Raw genomic sequence first — 23489 nt, 5'->3', positions numbered from 1 at the left:
TAACCTAAGTATTTAGGAGCCCTGCTTTATAAGTAGATGCAGCAACGTTAGCTGATACAATAGCTATACCAATTTAATTCTGTGATTTGCTATTTCCCTCAATGGCTTATGAGGAGCGACACAGAAAGGAGGTGACAGAATAACCTGCTGTCCTTAGATATGCTGCCCAGAATTATTCTGGCATCATGATAATTTATCTGCATATTTTGAGGACGAAGGATTCTGTGGAAATACAAATATGGACGAATAAATGAAACATATGTTAATCTATACAGATAGAAGGATATGGGCCAGGTCCAGTGGCTCACGCCTGTAATCCTGGCATCTTTGGAGGACAAGAAAGGTGGATTGCTTGAGCTCAGGAGTTTGAGATCAGTCTGGACAACATGGCAAAATCTCATCTATACTGGTAATACAAGAATTAGTCAGGTGTGATGGCACATGCCTGGGGCCCCAGCTACTTGGGAGGCTGAGGTGGGAGGATCACGACTGCAGTAAGCCATCATTTGCCACTGCACTCCGGCCTGGGTGACAGAGTGAGACCCTGTCTCAAAAAATATATCAATAAAATAAAATAAAAGTAATTTGGCTTTATAGTGCTAATTATGGTTTTCGGTCGTACTAGTAGAGGAAGTGATTATATAAATAATCCGTTGCTTTTTAGTTTTGAGCTGTTAAGAGATATCCAATTTTTAAAGTTTGCTTAGGCCGGGCGCGGTGGCTCAAGCCTGTAATCCCAGCACTTTCGGAGGCCGAGACGGGTGGATCACGAGGTCAGGAGATCAAGACCATCCTGGCGAACACGGTGAAACCCCGTCTCTACTAAAAAATACAAAAAACTAGCCGGGCGAGATGGCGGGCGCCTGTAGTCCCAGCTACTCGGGAGGCTGAGGCAGGAGAATGGCGTAAACCCAGGAGGTGGAGCTTGCAGTGAGCTGAGATCTGGCCACTGCACTCCAGCCTGGGCGGCAGAGCGAGACTCCGTCTCAAAAAAAAAAAATAAATAAATAAAAATAAAAAATAAAGTTTGTTTAAACTGGCATTCAGATTTCCTGGGTATAATCCATGTTCTGCTGACTGAGAATAGTTAAAATAATTTTTAAAGGTGTATTGTGACAACTGCATCTGAGAGGAGTCAAAGAGCTGTTTAGCTTTTCCTTATTTTCTTTTTGTTCTGTCAACAACTCATTTCTCCTCTCCTCAACCTTGAAAAATGGATGTAATAAAATATGACATAAGTCAAAATAGAATTTTTCATTCATCATTATACAGAAATTGAAATCAAATTAACTTTAAAGTTTTTTGGCATTGAAAATGAACAACAGATATTGAGAAGGGAAGCAGAAATTTATTTTCTTCCGTCTTCCTTTCTGAATCATTCTGTGCCCATTATGTTTTTAAGAAAGGGATTTAAAAAGTTAGGAGAATATCAATAAGTACATCAAAAAAGACTACACATTTAAAGTAGACATTAAGCACATCATCGGCATAAGAGCCTGAAACACACTGAATATATTGAGGAAATTTTTTTCTAACATTGTGCTGACTGCTTTCTCCTCTGTCTTGGGGTTAAAATTAACAGTGAATTCAAAACCACTTCAAAGTATTATAATCATCTGAGGTTTACTTTATGACCCAGAATATCATAAAATTTGGTAGAAAATCATGTGTACCAACAAATATTGTCTATAAGGGTAACCATTATACCACTACCATTATTTATATGCTTTTAGAAAGTTATATAAACCAAAATATGAAAATTATTTTCATTTCAAATATATTAGGATCTACCCTAAAACTTTAATTCTTAGAATTCTCTTAGAACAGAATCAGTTTGATAAAGCATGTACATAAATCCAATGTGAGTTTATCACAGAAAGGCACATTTGGTTTAATATTGAAAAGAGTAATAATGTAACTTAATACAATGACAATTAAATGAATGTCTGAATAAGTGAATAAATGATAAAAGTCAATATCCATTATAAAAATGCTCCCCAAACTTGAAAAATAAACTGATGTTGTTAATTTGATAATAAGAATCTACAAAATATTCATAGTCAAATATTGAAATGTTTTGTGTTTTTCATTAGAATGAGAAGAAAAACATGACTGCTAATACCATTTTTATTAGACATGTTAACAGAACAACTAGCCATGTTAGGCAATAGAAAGAAAGCAAATTGCCTCCAATTGGAAAGGAATAAATAAAAATGCCATTATTCAAGATTATGTGATAAATATCTAATAATTTCATATGAATCAAACTAGAAACTGTTAGATTGAAATAATAAGATTGCTATATACTCAGTCAATATATAAAATTAATTGGGCTGGGCATAATGGCTTATGCCTTTAATTCCAGCTCTTTGGGAAGCCAAGGCAGGTGGATCACTTGAGCCCAGGAGTTTGTGAGCAGACTGGGTGACATAGTGAGATCTCATCTCACTAAAACTTGAAAACAATAATAATAAAAATAAAAAGTTAGCCAGGCATGGTGGCACATGCTTGTAGTACCAGCTACTCTGGAGGTTAAGGTGGAAGGTTTGCTCAAGCACTAGAGCTGGAGGTTGCGGTAAGCCGAGATTTCACCACTGTCTGGGTGACAGACTGAGGCCTTGTCTCAAAAACAAGCAATCAAACAAACCCCAACCCCCTCCCAAAAACAAAAACAAAAACAAAAAATGAGCAAACAAAATTTATAAATTTAATGCAGTCTTTTTAAATTACAATTTTTTCGTGTAGTTTCATTGTGGCTGTGTGTACATTGGAAACATGATCCTAAAATTTAAATAAAAGTGAAAAGCATCCTAAGTTCCAAGACAACCTTGAAAAACTATATATAAAAGCCTCTTATTAAATTATTTTAACTAGACATTGTAGTAACAATACAGTATAAATAAGTAGACAAATGGAATAGATTTGTGTTCAGAAACACAATCACACATGTAAAGAATCTTGATTATGGCAAAGGAGAAACCAAAAAGCAGTAAGGAAAGGCCCGCCAGTATGACAAATGTGGCTGGGTGATTTGGATATCTCATGTGGAAAATCGTAGTCTTATCCTCTATTACATATTACATTAAATATCAACTCATGCTGGATTTTAGATTTAAATATGACCCATAAAACAATAAAGCTGTTAGAATACAACACAGGAGATCACCTTCAAAAACAAATGAAGTGTGAAAGATTTCTTAACCTAGACCTACATAGGATCATCTATAAAGAAAATATGACAGTAAAATGTCTTCAGAAGATACCATTAAGAAGGTAAAAAGTTGTTGGAAAGTGGGGAAAATATTTGCAATGCATATAACCAACAAAAGCATTGTTTCCAATATATAGGTAAATTCTAGATATAATTTTTAAAAGAACAGAAAAGCTAGGCAGAAGGTTTGAACAAGAACTCTTCAAGAGGTGATATCCAAATAGGCAATGACTACTGGGGGGGGGGGGGGGGGGAAGATTGGATGGCATTAGTTATCAGGGAAATGCAAATTAAAATTACAATATTATACCATCACTTACCCACCGGAAAGTCTAAAATGAAAAAACACATAATACACATAATACTGTATGTTGGAGAGAATGTAGAACAACTGACACACGCTCGTTACAGTGATGGTAGGAGTGGAGTGTAAATTAACACAGCCTCTTTGTAATATCAATTGTCAACATTTACCACATTTCAAAGTATACACTGCCTTTGACCCAGAAATCCCATTGCTAATATCCATTAGAAATGCATACATACGGCCGGGCGCGGTGGCTCACGCCTGTAATCCCAGCACTTTGGGAGGCCGAGGCGGGCGGATCACGAGGTCAGGAGATCGAGACCATCCTGGCTAACCCGGTGAAACCCCGTCTCTACTAAAAATGCAAAAAATTAGCCGGGCGAGGCGGTGGGCGCCTGTAGTCCCAGCTACTCGGGAGGCTGAGGCAGGAGAATGGCGTGAACCCGGGAGGCGGAGCTTGCAGTGAGCCGAGATCGCGCCACTGCACTCCAGCCTGGGCGACTAAGCGAGACTCTGCCTCAAAAAAAAAAAAAAAAGAAATGCATACATACGAAAACATCTGAATGAAAATGTGTATTAGGAACATTATTACTGTTATGCAGTTATAAACAAATAATTTGTATTGAAATTAATTGTTTTATATTTCTAGAAAATAAACAGTTTTAAAAGTCCAGGAACATTTCCTTTGTTAATGTCATGAAATCTGGTAAATGTTGGTTTTCTTTACAGGAAAAAATAAAAGTATTTATTTTTAGCCAACACTGTTGTCACTCTCGATTGCTCAATTCACATCTGATTTCTTAAAGTTAATTAATACAGAGATTTTGTGATTAATATACTTGAAATCTATGTGCCACTCTTTTGAAGCAGGCTATCCATTCTCACAGCATGGATCTTTATTTATTTTGTTGTTTCTTTGGTTTTTAATTTGATTTTGTTTGTTTGTTTTACAGGCAGACCTGCTGGACTATAAATCACTTCTTTATTGTTTAATTTGCTCTCTATCTAAATATCTCCTGTACAAACTTGGGAAAAGAAACATTCTCAATTCTATTTGTTAACAAAGTAATGTGTTTATATTTAAAACAATTTTCCTCAGAAATGTTAAGGCCAATTATTATCCTTAAAGTATGAAAATGACACTAATGGTTGAAAATTTAATGGTTTCTTAAAAAAATTCAATTTGGTTTTACAAAGAGAAATTAACTTTTGTTCTGTGACTATCATATGCCTTTAGCAAGTTTTCATTTTGTAGTTAATTTTAACTACTATATACTGGTACTTCTTTTGCTTGAAGGCTATAAACTTTAATAGAGTCTCTGATATGGAGCTCACACTCTGACCAGGAAGGCCAAGGTAAGATGCAGGAAAGGCAGACAGCCCAAATACAGTAAGACCCCACACCCACCACCTTATTAAAAAAATGAAAAGAAAAAAGAAAAAAGCTGGCAACTAGAGGCAAAAAAAGGCTGCTTAGAATTCAAGGTTTTCAGAAACATGACCTGAAAATGACAGAGTTCACTATTAGTAATTGTTTGGACAATGCTTATACATCTATAGATTGTTTATTTCATTTTCGTGATAATAACTTTGTATGTGCCAGGCTGAGAGGTGAATCCCAGAGTTCCTGAATATAGAAAAATCTATTTGAAGTTATCATTCTGAGAACAAGAACAATGGCAACTGGGAGATTTTAAATTTGTGTGATCTCTTCCTAAATAACTGGGAGAGTGTGTCTATGTCAGATGACTCAGATTTTGTTTTGGTTTGGTTTTACTGGTAAAATATAAATTTAAATATTATTATCATTACCAGATAAGATAGTTATTACACATTTCAGATATGTTACCTACTACTGAAAACAGACACATCTAATTCAAAGATTTGTATTTTCCAAAAAAAGCATTAAAATTGTAAAATTACTTTTTAGAAAATTTAAAATATATATGTATATATTTCTGATTGCAGGTTAGTATTTTAAAAATATGTATCAAAATGTAGGACAAATTAGTATTTTTAAAATTTCCCTTCCAACATTTGAGTTTTACGTGAAGAACTAAACCTCTGGAAATTAGTTTATTATTGCTTAGCACACTAACGTTTGCTATTCTCTCAGTTCCCATGACCTATTAAATAAATAAATAAATATATATATATATATATATATAAATAATTTGCAACATGATAAAGTCTGCTTTGCAGACAATATTTGACATAATTCTATAGAGCTGAATAATAATTAAATGAGGATAATATGACTTCAGAAAAACTGCTCGTGTGACATGATGGTGACAAAATCCAGACTGTATTCTACGTAAACTATTCACTTTAAAGTTATTTGTACTAGAAAAATTTTCTGACAAACAAAAAGCAAATGATACAGTTAACTCCCCTATACTTATTTTCCTGCTTCAACAACTATCATAAATTTGTTCTTATTGTTTCATCCATTTTTCTGCCCTGTGTCCCTCCTTTTTTCTCTAAAGTTTTGTAGAGAAATTTCTGAACATATTTTCAACCCAAAACATTATTGAATTATTCCAGAAGCAAACAAAGGTAATAAGGACTTTATTTGTTAATGTAACCCCAAAGTTATTATTCTGCTAATAAAAACTTCAATAGTTGCTTATTTAAAGGTAATTCCTAGGTTATACTGATACTCAAAAATGTCTCAAACATTTTTTAACAGTTGGTATGTTTGAATTAGGATCCAGGTAAAGGTTACTCACTATATTTTGTTATATTTCTAATTCACATTTAACTTAGAACAGTTACTTCTTCCTAATTATTTACTCATTATCTTTTGCCATTGATTTATTAAATATTCAGTCAGTTACTTTATCAAATATTCCACATTCTGGATTGAACTATTTTCTCCATTGTGGTATCTTTTGTTTTCTCATATTTAAAAATCTTTGCATATTTAAAACTATTTGTGGACATTGTTTAAATATTTTTAAAGGAGATTTTGATGGCACAGATTATGTATTTCTGTTGGTGTGTGTGTCTATATACGTCTGCATCTATCTGTGATGTTTTGTGTTTATTAACTATAGCACTAAAAATTAAATTTTTACGTGCCGGGCAGCCTATGCTTCAAGGTGATCCTGATTTTCTAGCATTCAACCAACACCTCACTTTACACATCATCTTGGCAGTGCACAAACTCCTCAACCACAGTGTGCAAATTCACATAACATCGTGGGAAATATGAATATTCTCTGTGAAACAGAAATTCCACATCTTCTGTAACAACCTTCTTTATTTTCTGTAAGGCATAGGTATTTTTGTTTATTCATTTGTTTTAGGAGTGTTCAAGTTAAAAATTGAATGGGTGAAAAAAAATGGAGCAGGAAAACAAACTAAGAATTTGTTTGTTGTGTTTTTTGGAAAGTTCTTTTCACAGTTTTATTTTATATTCATTCTTCTGGATTCTTACCACCCTTTCTGTTTTTGTATCTGAACCTGCAATTATGGGCCAAAGGCAAAGGTATATTTTCTTCATTCATTCAGAGTACATTCATTAAAGGAGTCTTCAGGGTTTTGCCACTCAAAATGTGAAATAACTGTATGTGCTATATGGTTATGAAATTTTATTGAAAATAATTTTTGTTTGAATTTAATAACAATAACTTCAGTCTTCTGACTTTGATCTCTTGAATTACTAGTCTCTCCCTCACTGTGAATCCTGATAAATGTCACTAAACCCAGTTGTGTTCATGTTATAATTATTTCCCCACTTTCAGAGGCTACTTTTCTATTGAGTAAACTGAAAGTACCTTCTTACCCAGGGAATCAAACATCCCATAAGCTAACCAAAACTTACATCTTGAGACACACCATTTCCTCAGTCTTTCTTGAACATAGTCACGCTACTTACCTGTTTCCTCAAATGCATTAAAACGAAAAACAAAACAAAACAATGCAACAACAATAACAACAACAGCAAAACACTACAGTTATTTTTGTACAAATTTTTCCTTTTTTTTTTTTTTTCTAGCAAATTTAGGCTAGACTTTCAGAACTGGTTTAAAGGAAACTTCATCTATCGAGTATTCCATAATTCTCCCAGATTTTTAATCATTTCTTCTACTTCATTACCATAGCAGTCTGCAAACATCTGTTTCAAATACCCTAATTCTACTGTGGATAATAGTTATTTGTATATCTGACACTTTTTTGTAGAAAGACATCATGACATGTCTTTCTGTTGAATGAATCTGCATTCATCTATGAGTCTGGATGCATTTTTAAAATATCTTAAAATTTAGGAAGCTAGACATAATGGATGTTCATTCTAGAATACAAGCTCAAATGTTTGAGCCTTTAGAGAAAAAAAAGTTTCCTTCTTCATGACAGGCTTTGCAAAAAGTAAAATTTTTATAGTAACAGTTGAATGTGATTAGAATATGTTATGCACTATTGTCATTGAATTTTAGATATGATCCCAAAACAGACACGTGGACCATGGTGGCTCCTTTGAGTATGCCCAGAGATGCTGTTGGGGTCTGTCTTCTTGGTGACAGATTATATGCTGTTGGTGGCTATGATGGACAGACATACCTCAACACTATGGAATCCTATGACCCACAAACTAATGAGTGGACACAGGTAAGATTGTCATCAGCATAATTCACTTCAAGGATAAGAATTTATTTCATTTTCCTTCTATGGAGGAGGGGTATACTAACAGTAATCTAGTAAAAGTATCCTAAACCCAAAATGATTGCTTTTGTCCAACATTGTGTTAATTTTGTAAAAAGTTCATTAAATTATACATTCTTATGTACTTTTTATTACTACAATACCAATAAAATATTTATTAAAAAATGACATACATGCTTATTGAGATTTCCATTTTCCACAACAAGAAACAGAATCTGAATTTGAGTTACTGAAGTAAAAAATAAAAGTGTAATATATTGATTCACAAAACCCTAACTTTAGAATGTTTGGTTTTAGAAACAACATAAAGGCTGCAGAAATCAACCTTCTTGGCATTCATTTTTGTTACTGTTTATTGGGTCTATTTTTATCTGTTGCAGAGAGAATTTTCCACCTGGTGGTGCTGCTGGAAAGTCCAAATAGTAATCCCCGCAGCCATAAACAGAAAATAACTTTTTAAAAATCCCAGTTCAATTAAAAGAATAAACAAGAAAGGGCTTTGCATAGCCTGTCATGTAATGAGTGCTCACTCCTTGTCAATCATTTTGTCCAGGAAGTTGGAGTAAAATGACTGGCTTATCTTAGGTGAGGCATTATCTCTTACATACACGCTGTAGTTAGAGACTCAGGATCTTGCTAGAATGAAACAGCTCCCATTGTAATCACATAACTAGAGGATGTGTGTTGGTGTGTGTGAGTGTGATGGGAGGATGAGGCCAGGGCAAACTAATTATAGTGGAAAACATCTTAGCTGCATAGCTACTATGGCCTTGCTTATGATGGAGGAAATCGATACATTCTGACTTGTGCCCTTACATATTTGATTTCTCTTTACTTTCATTCTTCTCCAAGTCTCTCAATATTTCTATTATTTCTCACTTTTACCAGAAATCTAAAAGTAAGATACTGTTCAAATAAATCGTTTCCATCTAAGAGTGCAGTGCATCTCTAAAGCTTTATTTAATTGAAGCGAGATAATAACCACATCTCCTCATATTGCCTCAGTGGGTAGAAGGATCTGATTTTGGTCACAGAAATTGACTACAATTTATCTAAAGAATTTGAAACCTGATTAAAGTACATTTGTTTTAAAGATACTCACTTTTAACGAAACATAATTTCCTTGATTTTGCCAGTTTTGATGGTACGTGTTCAGCAACAATATTTAGTCAGACTAACTTCAGAGTACAAAACCAAATTCCTAATGGCTAGACTAAGGTACCTGCATTGTGAATTTATTATCCTCTAAAGGAAAACTCTTGACTTCAACAAAAATAGGTACATGTAGCCAAGTAAGAAAAAAGGAGGAGTAGAGAAAAGAAGGGAAAATATCAAGAGATCTAAGTCTTGTTATTTTCTACATTTTACTTTAATTGCTAAAGAAGAAGCATTTCTTATTCAAAGAGCACTGTATGTAAAAAGAAGTGAGCAATTATTGCTTTTCACATTATTGCACTAAAATTTTGAAGGATATATTTTGACTCTGTACCTTTCTGAGTCCCTAGTGTTTCCAAAGCAAACCCTGCATGCATGAATTAATGATTGTTGATTTACTAAGGAACTGTACTAGCTAAATGTGTGTATTTTAAATGTTCCACTTAACAGAACATTAAACAAAGGAAGCTTATGTTTATATAAGTGATGTAATATAATATCTGAATACATATTTCTAATAAAGAGTAATTATGCTTATCATTCCTCTAAAATTGAAATCAAAACAATGTATGTAGTAATAATAGGTAAAAGACTGCTAAAGATCATTTTCCTTCATCTGTATTTTATTATACTTTTTTGGATTATATAGCATCTTACAAACAGCAAAGTGGCATTTAAAATGTTTTATACAACTTTAATATAATAAACATTAAATTTAAAACTATTAAATTACTTTAAGATTTTGCTTCCATATCTTCTCAATATTTATATTTTTAAGGCTCTTGAGGGATGAGCAGCAGACCCATACAAAATCCCTTTAAAAATTTTCAGGATTCTAGCCTACTTGAAAGGTTTCCCATATTTGCTAAATTCCTGTCACTTTCACTCTATATGTCCTATAAGTGGCATAAGTTGATTATCCCATATAAGTTGATAATCACCCACAAAAGGCTGATTGTTAAAATAAATAAGCAAACTATATGAAAATATCCAAATATGTGGATATTTGGAAAAATACTCAGGTTAGCTTGAGTTGGAAATAGATTAGGAATCGATTGCCAGTTTTGTTGCTTTGTTTTACAGAGAATGTATACACATACCATATGTATAGATACATGTGTGTATCTATGTATGTTTTAAATAAATTTGACTTTTGTCATTTAACACTGGGCTTATTTTTTGTGTTTGATTTGAAAAAATGATGCATGTGCTTCAAGATATAAAAAAGAACTTTAACGCATTTCCCCTTGCCTAAGTAAAACTGCCCTTTAATGTATTCTCTTGGTATATTCTGATAGCACTATCAGGCTGCATTCATCTGCAGGTTATAAGGAATCAACGATAATGTTTCTTTTATTGTGGGGTCTCCAAAGACTAGCAGAGTTGCTGGCTCAGAGTAGGAGGTAGTATGAATGTTTCTCAAATAAATTGAGAAGTATTGTTGCAACTAGGTATACTTTTTGTGTATGCATTTCATTTATTTGTACACAATAGATATATAAGATATAGTGAGAATGATATATTGCCAAATTTGTTACAGAGAAGCCTGGTGAAAGATCTACATTCAGCATTACTTTTATTTCATTGGTTCTGTGGCCAACCTTTTTAGGTTATCATACTACTCATGCTGAAGGGTACAACCCCTAGAGGGAGAACAAGGGGAGATTTTTAAAAATATATGTTAAATAAATCTGGACCAAGAGGAAAGAAGGATAACTTTTCTTAAACATTTAAAACATACTTATATAGAAAAATACCAAATCTTTAAAATAGCATGATTAATTCTTCGGTAAGAAAATAGCACTTTGATAGAACTTAAGTGCGTTGGGCAGAGAAATCTTCTTTCAGGAAATATGTGGAATGAGGTCTGACAAATGAGTAATAGCTAACTAGATGAAAATATAGGAATGCTTTGGCTTAAGGAACATTATTTGTAAGACCCAGAGGAAGAATATTTTTGTAAGACCCAGAGGAAGAATATTTGGTATGCCTCACTGAGCAAGAAAGAGAATCATTAAGTTTTGAGAGATAGACATGGTTTACATTATGTAACCTGAGCTATGTGGAAGACTGAAGAAATGGATAGAATTAAACTTGTTGGAGATATATTTAGAGGGCTTGATGATTCAGATTTAGGGTTGAGTGAGGTAAAAAGAAGGGTCGAGGATTCTGTCTTGAACAACTGGGTGGAGATCGGTGTCATTTGCTGACATAAGAAACACAAGGGGAATATCGCATTTTGGTTTTTGGAAAAACAGAAAGGATTCATTTTCACATGCACACATACACACAAGCATATATAGAGATAGAGGTATAGATGTAGATGAAGGTATAAAGTTAAGTTACTCACTCTATATGTAGTCTAGTACACAGTACTGAATATTGAATGGACATCAGGTAGCCTTTGGGAAAGTTTCCAAAAATACAATTACCCAATATTAATCCTAAATTTCCATTTAGTGATAGGGTTTGTGCACATATACAGTCATGCGTTCCTTAAAAATGAAATACAATCTGAGAAATCCATCCTTAGGAAATCTCATCATTGTGCACATACTACAGAGCATACTTAGACCAACCCAGATGATATGGCCTTCTACACACTGAGGCTGTAAGATATAGCCTATAACTCCTAGGCTACAAAGCTATGTAGTATGTTACCGTAATGAGTATTCTGGGTAATTGTAACAGAATAGTGTTTGTGTATCTAAACATATCTAAACATAGCAAAGCTACTATAGAAATGTGGTACAAAAGATAAGAAGAGGTACACACCTGTATAGGGCATTTAACCTGAATGGAGCTTGCAGGACTAGAAACTGCCCTGCATGAGTCAGTGACGGAGTGATGAGTGGATGTGAGGGCCGTGGACGTTACTATATGTTACTGTAGACTTGAAAAACACTCTACACTTAGGCCACACTAAACTTATTTTAAAATATTTTTCTTTCTTTAATAATAAATTAACCTTAGCTTACTATATCTTTTTCTAACTTTTTAAACAATTAAATTTTTAAAAACTTTTTGACTCCTTTATAGTAACAGTTACATTAAAGCACAAACACATTGTCCAGCTGTAAATTATTTTCTTTATATCCTTATTCTATGAGCTTTTTTCTATTTTCAAAAAAAAAGCAGTACAACAGGTTTGTTTACACCAGTGTCACCAGAAACATTTGAGTAACGCGTTGTGCTTTGATGTTAAGAGGGTTACGACATTACCAGATGATAGGAATTTTTTATCTCCATTATATTATGGCACCACCATTGTATATGTGGTTCATCCATGACCAGAACCTCAAGGATGAAAATGCAGCTATACAGTGCATGACTGTATTTTGTAGATGCTTCTTAAATGACTCTGATGTGAAACAATCCATGAAAATCATTAGATAATAAAAGAAAGACCAGGGAAAGTGCATGCATTTTGGAGTCAGGTAAACTTAGCTTTGCATACATTGATGCTGTGGGATTAACATGTTATCTCCTGATACTGTATTGACTACTATCTCTCTCATGGACATAACAGTACAAAATGTGATTACAAAGATAACAGTGATGACCTATAAAAACTATTCTTCACACAAATATATCACAAATATATTCACATGCTCCTTCCCAACTCTCATTTTGTGCAATAATTCTATGAGGAAGACAAGTGATGTTACATTAAATTAGCTTTTACAAATAATCCATTAAAGAATAAAAAATAAATATCATGTGGATTTTTTTAACCTACAGTGGGATGATGGGTAACAACAAATACATTCAAAATAACTGGTAGAAAATGGAGGTAATTTTTATATTTAGAGTGTAAGAATGTGTCCTTTTTCAATCAATAAGATAATGTATGTGATTTGAGGCTACTTTGTTTGCAGCTATTTTATTTCTTACATTTTATACACTTACTTTTCACTCTGAAATAATATCATGTAATTTCTAATCTACCTTGATATTCTTAGAAAACTGTAATAAAAATTATTGATATCAAAAAGCTCAAATTATCAAAATGTTGGCTTGTCTCCAAAGAATAAATTTTCATTACAAACTCTGTAAAAATTATTGCTTTTAATATATTTCTAACCATTTTCATATTCAGCATTATTAAAAAAATACTCAGTTCTCATTTCAGTGATTGTCATAAGATGGAAAATTTTTAATAAGCATGTAGCAATTATAATTATGGCCTATTTATGGCAAAATATTGAATTTATTTCATTGTATGTCTCTGTCTAAAATGAATGAATAACACATTTAATTCAATACAATATCTGGGGAAATAACTTCAAAATGATTGCAGTAAGTGTAATAGCTATTTCATCTAAAATATAGTCCAAGCTATCACTATGAAATATTATCACAAATGTGTCCGTGCAAGCTCCAGAATAGAGCTTTGATGGAAACTTTTCTATAGCAGGTTAATTTCAATAAAAATCATTAAATATTTTAATACTGTTTTTAAAAACTCCATTAAAATTGTAGGCTTAAAAATGTTCAATATATAAATCATTGCTTTTTTTAAAATGCCATTTTCAGTGTTTTCATTGTTATTGTACTACTTCTGGCTAAAATGGGAAAATGAGCACATTTATTTATGATTTTCCTGTATATAATCTTTAAAATATAAGTTGTATATTTTTCTATGACAGTAAAACTTGTCTTAAGTTGTGTTTCATCTTTTTTAACAGATGGCTTCCTTGAATATTGGGAGAGCAGGTGCCTGTGTGGTAGTCATCAAGCAACCTTGACTTATTGATATTTTACTTGGAAAGATTTTACTTGCTGGAGTGGTTATTTTTATACTGAGTGGCAAGAATGAGAACTTCCAGAGATAAAAACTCTTCAAGAACAAGGATCTCTGTAGCATTACCTATTGATGTTGAAAGAGTTAGTAGATCAAACAGAATAGTAGGAAACAAGAAAACATTAAACTTATACAGGAACAATGTCTGGCCATATGTTAGTTAGTTCGGGAATGGTTATTGGTAATTTGTTTTGTATTATAGCATACAATAACTAGAGTTACCAAAGGCTTGTTTTTTTCTTGAGCAGTTGAAAGGAGAGACCAGTATTTGTGACATGGATAATTTCATGACCACAGCTCATTCAATCATTTTATAGTCTATGGCAATATCCAAGAGATTGCCAAGAGTAGAGGACAGAATATCTCATCTGACAGAATCTCATTGGTTTGCTGTTTTTCTAATCATATGTGATCACACTGGGAAGCAGAATTATGCTTTATTAAAATAAACCTGCTTCTGCCTCATTTTCCTAAGCTATGAGAATGATTAGAGAAACAGATTCATGCTTGTATCTTGCATTCAGAAAACAAACTGTCCTGCTAATCAAAGCTGCATATTTCATCAGAGATAATGGTTGAATTTTATTGCAACCATACTGGCAATCTGAAACTGGCAAACACAAAGGATTGTTTTCATTAGGCTTACCATGTTGCTTTGCTTTTTTAACACACTGAGCCAAAGATGCAGTATAATTATGAGGCTTTTGCCTTATGTTGAGTTCAGTGTAAGCATGGAAGCTAGTGATTCTGAATGTTATATATATCCATTGCATGTTGAACTCCTTTAGCATTTTGTTCTTAAACAAACTTAGAATATCAAAAGAAAAATGTATGATCCGTTAAGTGAGAGTGTTTATGGTTATTGCTAGAAAGAAGGAAGACTTCATATTCTCATCGCCCATTTTTCAATCTTGTTACATTGATCTGTACATTATTTTAAGCTACATGTTTGTAATTGTTTAAAACATAAAGTGGAAACATTACACAATGTCCTTAATAAATAGATCCATGTAAATTTTAATTACAGTTAATAAATGATCAAAAATTTGCATTTATCAGTGTATTTTTTAATAAATTTTAAATCAAATGTAAGGTGAAAGTCAACAAGGTAGGTACAGAGACAGGCAATTATATTATCTGACTTTTCAAATTGAAAGAAGTATGTATCTCCATAAAAACATAATACTTATGCTGATGCCAAATGTAATTTTAATTATTGTTTCTTCTGTATTCACCCACTTGAGACAGTTATCATTGGTGCCCAGAAAACACACACTGCTTAATAAGAGTGCTAAGACTAGTGTAGGAGCTAGAAGAGGCAAGAGAAACTTCTTTGATTAAAAAAATCAATGAAAACTATGGAATGGACTTTTATTGTTAGGTAGCCAAAGTATTTGAAATCTAACAACAGAGGAAAATATTAACAAACAGTTTGTCTCAAGGAAACATTAGGAAATTTGAATTTTCTCGAAATGAATGCATGGTCAAATGTATTAGTTTATTTCAGAAAAATGATGCCATTATAGCTAAAAAAATATATGGTAATATCAATGATAATTTTTACATTGTGGTGAAAAACATGTGATATAAAATTTACAATCTTCAGTATTTCCAAGTATACCATTCAGTAGTGTTAAACATATTCACATTGTTTTGCAACCAACTGATTTGCAAAACTGAACCTCTATACTCATTAAATGACTCCCTTTCTTCCTCTCCCTCCAGCTCCCGGTAACCACATTCTACTTTTTGTATCTATGAATTTGATTACTGTAGAGGCTACATGTAACTGGAATTATACAGTAAGTTTTGTAACTACTATATTTTACTTCACATAATGCCTCAAAGTTAATCTATGTTGTAGTATATGACAGAATGTCCTGTTTTAAGGCTGAGCAAAATTCTATTGGATGTGTATGCAATATTTTTAAATCGATTCATCTATGCATGGACACTGGTTGCTTTCACTTCTTTACTTTTGTGAATAATGCTGCTACAAATATTGGTGTGTAAATATCTCTTCAAGATCCTGCTTTTAATCCTTTTAACCATATATAACAAAAGTGGAATTGCTGGATCATATGGTAATTGAAATTGCTTTTGTTTTTTCCTTAGGAAGCACCATACTGTTTTCCATAGTAGCCATGCCGTTTAGCATGCCCACCAACTGTGTGCAGAATATCCTTGTCAACATTTTTTGTTTTAGAAAGTAGTCTTCATAATGAGCATAAGATGATAGCTATTGCCTTGTGATTTTAATTTGCATTTCCTCAATCATTGCTTGCTGGCTATTTTTATATTTTATTTTTTATTTTTATTTTTATTTTTTATTTTTTTTTTTTTTGAGACGGAGTCTTGCTCTGTCGCCCGGGCTGGAGTGCAGTGGCCGGATCTCAGCTCACTGCAAGCTCCGCCTCCCAGGTTTACGCCATTCTCCTGCCTCAGCCTCCTGAGTAGCTGGGACTACAGGCGCCTGCCACCTCGCCCGGCTAGTTTTTTGTATTTTTTAGTAGAGACGGGGTTTCACCGTGTTAGCCAGGATGGTCTCGATCTCCTGACCTCGTGATCCGCCCGTCTCGGCCTCCCAAAGTGCTGGGATTACAGGCTTGAGCCACCGCGCCCGGCCTGGCTATTTTTATATAATCTTTGGATTAATGTCTATTCAAGTCCTTTGTGCGTTTTTTAATTTTTTATTTATTTATTTTTCTTTTTATTCATCTATTTTATTTTCCTAGGCTTTAGGGGAACAGGTGGTGTTTGGTTAATGAGTAAGCTCTTTAGGGTGATTTGTTAGATTTTGGTGCACCCATCACCGGAGTGGTATACACCGTACTCAATTTGTAGTCTGTTATCCCTCACCACCTCCCATCCTTTTTCCAAAGTCCCCAAAGTCCACTGTATTATTTTTGTCCCTTTTTATCCTCATAGCTTAACTCCCACTTATGAGTGAGAACATACAATAATTGGTTTCCCATTAATGAGTTACTTCACTTAGAATAATGGTCTCCTATTCCATCCAGGTTGCTTCAAATGATAATATTTTGTTCCTTGTTATGGCTGAGTAGTATTCCATTGTGTATGTGTGTGTGTGTATAGATAGATAGATAGATAGATAGAGATATAGATATATCTCTATCTCACAATTTTTTATCCACTGATCAATGAGCATTTGGACTGGTTTCACATTTTTGCAATTGCTAATTGTGCTGCTAAAAACATGTGTGCAAGTATCTTTTTTGTACAACGACTTCTTTTCCTCTGAGTAAATACCCAGTACTGAGATTGCTGGATCAAATAGTAGCTCTACTTTTAGTTCTTTAAGAAATGTCCACACTGTTCTCCATAGTAGTTGTACTAGTTTAAATTCCCACCAGCAGTGTAAAAGTGTCTCCTTTTCATAGTATCCCTTCTGACATCTATTATTTTTTAATTTTTTTATTATGGCCATTCTTGCAGGAGTAAGGTGGTATCACAATGTAGTTTTGATTTGCATTTCCCTGATCTTTAGTGATGTTCATATGTTTGTTGGCCATTTGTGCATGTCCTTTTGAGACTGTATATTCATGTCCTTAGCCCATTTTTTGATGGGATATTTACTATTTTCTTGCTAATTTGTTTGAGTTCCTTGTAGATTCTGGATTAGTCCACTGTCAGAAGTATAGATTGTGAAGATTTTCTCCCCCTCTGCGAGTTGTCTGTTTATTCTGCTCCTTGTTTCTTTAGCTGTGCATAATCATTTTAGTTTAATTAAGTACCAACTATTTACCATTGTTTTTGTTGCATTTGCAAGTCAATAAATATGATACAACACATAAACATAATTAAAAACAAAAATCACATAATCATTTCAATAGATACAGAAAAAGCATTTGAAACAATTCAGCATCCTGTATGATTAAAACTCTTTAGCAAAATCAGCATGGAAGGGACATACATTCTCGTGTGTTAATATTACTTGAGGCATTCTAAATGAAGATTGTACTCATGTGTTCTTCATTTAAATATAGTATATGGTTTGTATATTTTAAGACCTATATTTATGACAGAATATTTTTCCTAAGCTCAATGTAATTGTGACAAAATTAACTTTAAATTATTTATTTCCCATCTTTATTTTGTAAATTTTTCTCCTTATACTCAGTATAGTTTTAGCGATGGCTAATATAATGATATGATTTAATGAATAGTGTAAGCTATTAACTATTATCCATCAAAAACAAACAAAAACTAAACAACTTGTTAAAAACTTTTCAAAATTAAATTAAAACATTTCTTTTAATTTAAAATGTGGATAAAAGGTGATAACTTAGTTTTCACCTGAAAATATTGAAACATTATAAATGAAATAAAAATGATTACATTTTATAAGATGAACAAAGCAACTGAATAAATTTATTCATTCCATTTATACTCTACAATAACATGTGCTCAAAATAGTACTGATGTCATTTAACTATTACAGGTATTAAAAATCATTATTTAAAAACTTAAAATATTTTTAAATAAAGAAATTTAAAAGATAACATTTTATAGACTAAACAATCAACTAAGTAAATTTATGTATATCCTTATATTCTACAAACTGTCATGTGATCAAAACAGTACTGTTAATGTTTTACTATGGTAGACATTAAAGTTTTAAACCTTAAAATTCCTATTTATATTAAAGAGTACTTTTCTCATCTATTCAATTTGTAATTAAAACATCCAGTTAACAGTTATAACAGTTAACAGTGATAAAAAAAAATAGTAAATTTCTATCAGGTAAAATATGTTGCATTATTTTCATGATTATAGATATGCAGTACATCAAGTGGTATCACGTAGCCATAATTAAGTGTTAACCTTTGTTTTAGTACATTATATTTCATAGGATCTTGGCCTCTTCCGATTGGTTCTGATAGCATCGGCTTGCATCCCTTTGCACTCTCCTCCCAGTGTACACCATTTATTCTACTCACGTATTTTCTCCAACAGACAGAACATGTACATAATATTAGCACTCTGAAATGGATAAATTAATTTTCAAATTTTAAAGAATAGAGGAAAAGATAAGTTGATTTATGTCTGTTTAAAAAAACGGTAAAATATTGTAGTGGTCATATTCAAAAAGTTAACATTAACAATTTTATAAATGGTTTTATTTTCCTGAGAATTCTCTCCAAACTAATTTGCTACATTCAATCATTTTTGTATACAGAATATATTAGCCAAATACTGCTTATACTGCATGCAGTCATTGTGTATATCAAATTTATCATAAGCAGACTATGAGGAGTAGTTTGAATAATGAATTCAGAGCCATTATGAAGTGTTTTTCTAGGACAAAATAAACTAAAGTAATATTTAACTAACAACATTTTCAATACATTAATTGTAAATTTTTTAAAGCCAATGTGATGTATCAGGGCAGAATTCACTATTCTACTTCCTGATAAATTTAGAGGAATTTCATCCAAATTGACATCATATAATAAATAATTACATTTATCATATTCCTTTCTCTGTCTGTCATGTATTGTTTAACCTATATTGTTAGTGAGGAAAGTGAATTATATGTAATAAAATACTTTAGTTAACTAAGAGTTTCTGGACATGCCAATACTGAAATTTCAGTACCACAAATGTTAATTTAAAATGTGCCAGTAATTAAATTAACATTTTATAAAGAACTATAGATGTAGAATGTGAAAGCCATTGTCTTTTAATACCTTATATAAAGTAAAAGTTATATGTGTGAACATGATTTCCCACCTTAGTAAATCTCTGATCCCGGTGTATGTACCTGTGTTTTTTATGAATACATATAAAAAAATCTAGTTTTAACTATTCTGATAGTATCTAAATAAGAAGATATTTTATTTACAAGTATATTAAAGATAGTTTCTAGAGAAAACTATATATGTAAATAATTGTAAATCACACTTTTTCCTCTCTTCATTTACCCAGAGTTCAAAAATTAAGAATTATGTTTGATATAAAAAATACAACTTTATTTTGAACTATTTATTAATAGATAATAAATCCTATCATCTCCAAAATCAATTGACAATTTTTTAAAGGCAATCCATGGTAGACTTTATTATACTTTGAACACAAGCATTTAATTCATTCAGGCACTGTGTATATACTTTTAATGAGATTACTCTGGAGACCAAATTGAGAATTTGAAATGTATATTCTAAAAGCATTCCTGGCTAATTATGTTTTCAGCATTACTTCATTGTATCAAATGCTGTGGTCTTAAATGACAGTTCAGTGGCTATAGTATATGGAATAGTTTTAGTTTAACTAAGTCACTGTTACATTTATAGGATTATTGTGAATTATGCAAATAATCAAATTTTACTTTTGCCTTGACCATTAGAAAAGTTCTCCCCAAATTTAGGTCCTATACCACTGTTATGAATTGAACGTTAGTGTCCTTCCGGATTCATATGTTGAAGCCCTAAATGTCACTGTGGCTGCATTTGGAGCTAGGCACTAAAAGGACATTTTTTTTTATTAAAAGAGAACATAGTTAAAGGCTCTAACCTAATGGAATTAGAGTCATATTTAGAAGAGTCACCAGAGGGCTTGTTTCCTTTTTGTCTGCTGGCGTGCACTAAGAAGAAAGGCCATGTGAAGACAAAGTGGACATCTACAAGGCAGGAAGAGAACCCTCACTAGAAATTCAACCCTGCAGGACCTTGATCTTGTATATCCAGCCTCCAGAACTGTGGGAAATAAATTTCTGTTGTTTAAGCCACCCAGCCTGTAATATTTTGTTACAGCAGACTCAGCAGACTGATACATCCACAAAATGTTCAGAACCTTCATAATACTTTCTGAACACGCTAATGAAAATTTCATTGTTTCATTCTCACTACCCTGGTTTTTCCTCTGCAGGTATTCTCTGAAGTCTAAAGAGAGTAATGCACAATTAGTATTTAAACTCAATTGAATACATTACTAATGAAAACAATTCTTAAATTGTATCAGAAAGCCGTAGAGAAACACATATAGTTTCCAAGAACAACCCCAGAAGTAAAACAAACCAATAAATAAAAATATGAGCTATCAAGTGACATTATCTCATAAACAAATGTAATTATAATATTAATATCAGAACATTTAAACATTACAAAACAGAAAAAAAACAACTCAACTATCTTGTAATGATTATTACAAATCTTCTGTTTGTTTACAGGTGTATCTTCTCATTGTGCCCAGGAGAATATAAAACTTTTGACAGGCAGCCTATCTACCTTCCTAGTAGTTGTATTTCCATTACACAAAATAGTATCCTGAGAAAGCTGTGTAGACTAAATGGCTGAGTGAATATGTCTTTGACAAATTAACTAGATTTAAAAATACATATGAGATTTCAAACGACAAATAAATAGCTTCAATTTTAGGAGTATTCCATCCTTGTAACTTAAAACATATATTTTTTTATCCTGAGCTTTTATGGCATACTTAAGCAATAAAATAAGAAAAATAAAATTTTAATAAAGGATACAAAAACAGTAAGTGTTCTATGCAAATTCATGAGCAATTAATGTGTGAAAATGACATGCAAATGATCAAAGAAAACAGAATGCATATATTTAGTATACTGTCAATGTGATATCACAAATATGGAGAGAAAAGTAAGTTTTGTTGGAATAGACTCTTAAATCTTCCAAAGGAATTAAAATGTGCATACAAGAACATAATTTGTACTAATAAGAAAAGGAAAAGAATATTTTAGAAATCACAAAGGAAAACCCAACAAGCTGTACTGCACAAAAATATAAATTTCCAAAAATAGGTAAATAAGAAACTACAAAAAGATGTTTATTAAAAAATGAGCTGTGATTCTTTATATACAACGAGGCTAGATGACAATAGAACATATTACTTGGGTTTGAATTTATTATCATATTAATCTTCTTATTCGGACTTAGTTTAAATACAATGTTAGTGCCTAATTACAAAATTTATAAGAACCTACAAGCCTTGATTTCCTTATCTGTTACATTTAGGAGTTTTTATTTAAGAAATGTGATGCCCCCTTGAAATATAACTCAGTAATAGATAACACTTGTCCTGTAATTTGAAAAGGAAACAAAACTAAAATCTATTCATAGGTAGGCAAATTATGTAAACAGATTTTTAAAATGATAGTGTCTAAAATATAAAACATTTAATCTCACTAACTGTAAAAATATAAAGTTTAATAATAAAAAGATAAAGTTTTACTCAATTACAAGACAGGTAATCTGTGATGGTAATTGTGCATTGAGAAAGTTACACTTATTATTAATTGTGACATAAATTATAAAACTTTTCCTGTAAGAAATTAATCCACAAGTGTTAAATACCTTTAAAAAGACCATTCCATCTTTGTTAACAAATTAATTTCATATTCCTATGTTTTATCTCAGGAGACTGCTTTGGATTTTATCCTATAGATAATGAGAGCAACATTTCTTAGATCTCTAAACTTCCTTAATCTCTGTTCTCAGCCTTAGTTTCTATAACCTTACCCCTACTGCATTATAAGTAGATTCTGTCACTGGCATTTCAGTGGAGGCTCCCTGCATCATTGTCTCTTTGATGCTATTTACTCACTCCCTCTTTAATATGTGCCAATATGTGGTCTCTCTAATATATGCTAAGTTTCTACTGGACCTCAAACTTCTATCAATTTACATGGGATATGCTGAGTTTATCTGTCTACCTACCTGTCTATCACCTATCTATCTATTGAAAAATATTGTTTTGCAAGACCCAGATCACACCAACCCAGTCCAATCTAGATGTTACCATGTCTTCCTTGAATTTTTTTGTAAATTTTTAGACGGTTTATGCTTTTAAAGACATTTTGGATTTAAGTTTCTCCTTCCATTGAATAAGGTTTGTTTTCAAACTGCTATAACATGCCACCAATGCTATTCTTCTTTTGCATAATTTATTTTTAAAAATCATCTTCCGCGCACAAAGCACTGTAAGATGTCCTAAGGGTGCAGAAGTCAATAAGCCAAAGAAGTCTCTGACAATAACTTTATGATTTTACTATCATTTAGAAGGATAATGAATGAATTTCAGAAGAGTATTTCCCGAGACCAGGAGTGTCTAGGAAAAAATCTCTCTTCACATTATAAGGAACATACAAAAGATGTATTCTATTAACATCATTTTTAAGGATTCAGACATAACATTCACAAAATTAAGCCAGATGCCCCTGACATGTGTTTCCATAGTATCCTATAAATGATTTTTCCAACATTATTGACATGTGATGTAATCATACATGTATTAGCTTGTCTTCTCTTACATCTGTGAGCCTCTTGGGTATAGGCAATGTGTGCTGTGCACAGTGC

General features: G+C 32.3%; 1 protein-coding gene across 1 annotated transcript in view; it reads left to right on the top strand.

The window, feature by feature from the left end:
- Positions 1 to 15190, top strand: part of KLHL1 (kelch like family member 1) — a 431623-nt gene extending 416433 nt beyond the window's left edge. Inside the window, exons 16-17 of the mRNA XM_025364396.1 lie at positions 7958 to 8129; positions 14027 to 15190. Of these exons, the coding sequence (XP_025220181.1) occupies positions 7958 to 8129; positions 14027 to 14086 (232 nt within the window). The 3' untranslated portion in view covers positions 14087 to 15190. The remainder of the gene's footprint in view (positions 1 to 7957; positions 8130 to 14026) is intronic.
- Positions 15191 to 23489: the final 8299 nt, after the last annotated feature.

Source organism: Theropithecus gelada, chromosome 17, assembly GCF_003255815.1.
Source record: "Theropithecus gelada isolate Dixy chromosome 17, Tgel_1.0, whole genome shotgun sequence".
Taxonomy (NCBI): Eukaryota; Metazoa; Chordata; class Mammalia; order Primates; family Cercopithecidae; genus Theropithecus; species Theropithecus gelada.
Note: the sequence above shows the minus strand (reverse complement) of the source record. Positions and strands in the feature narration are given on the sequence as shown.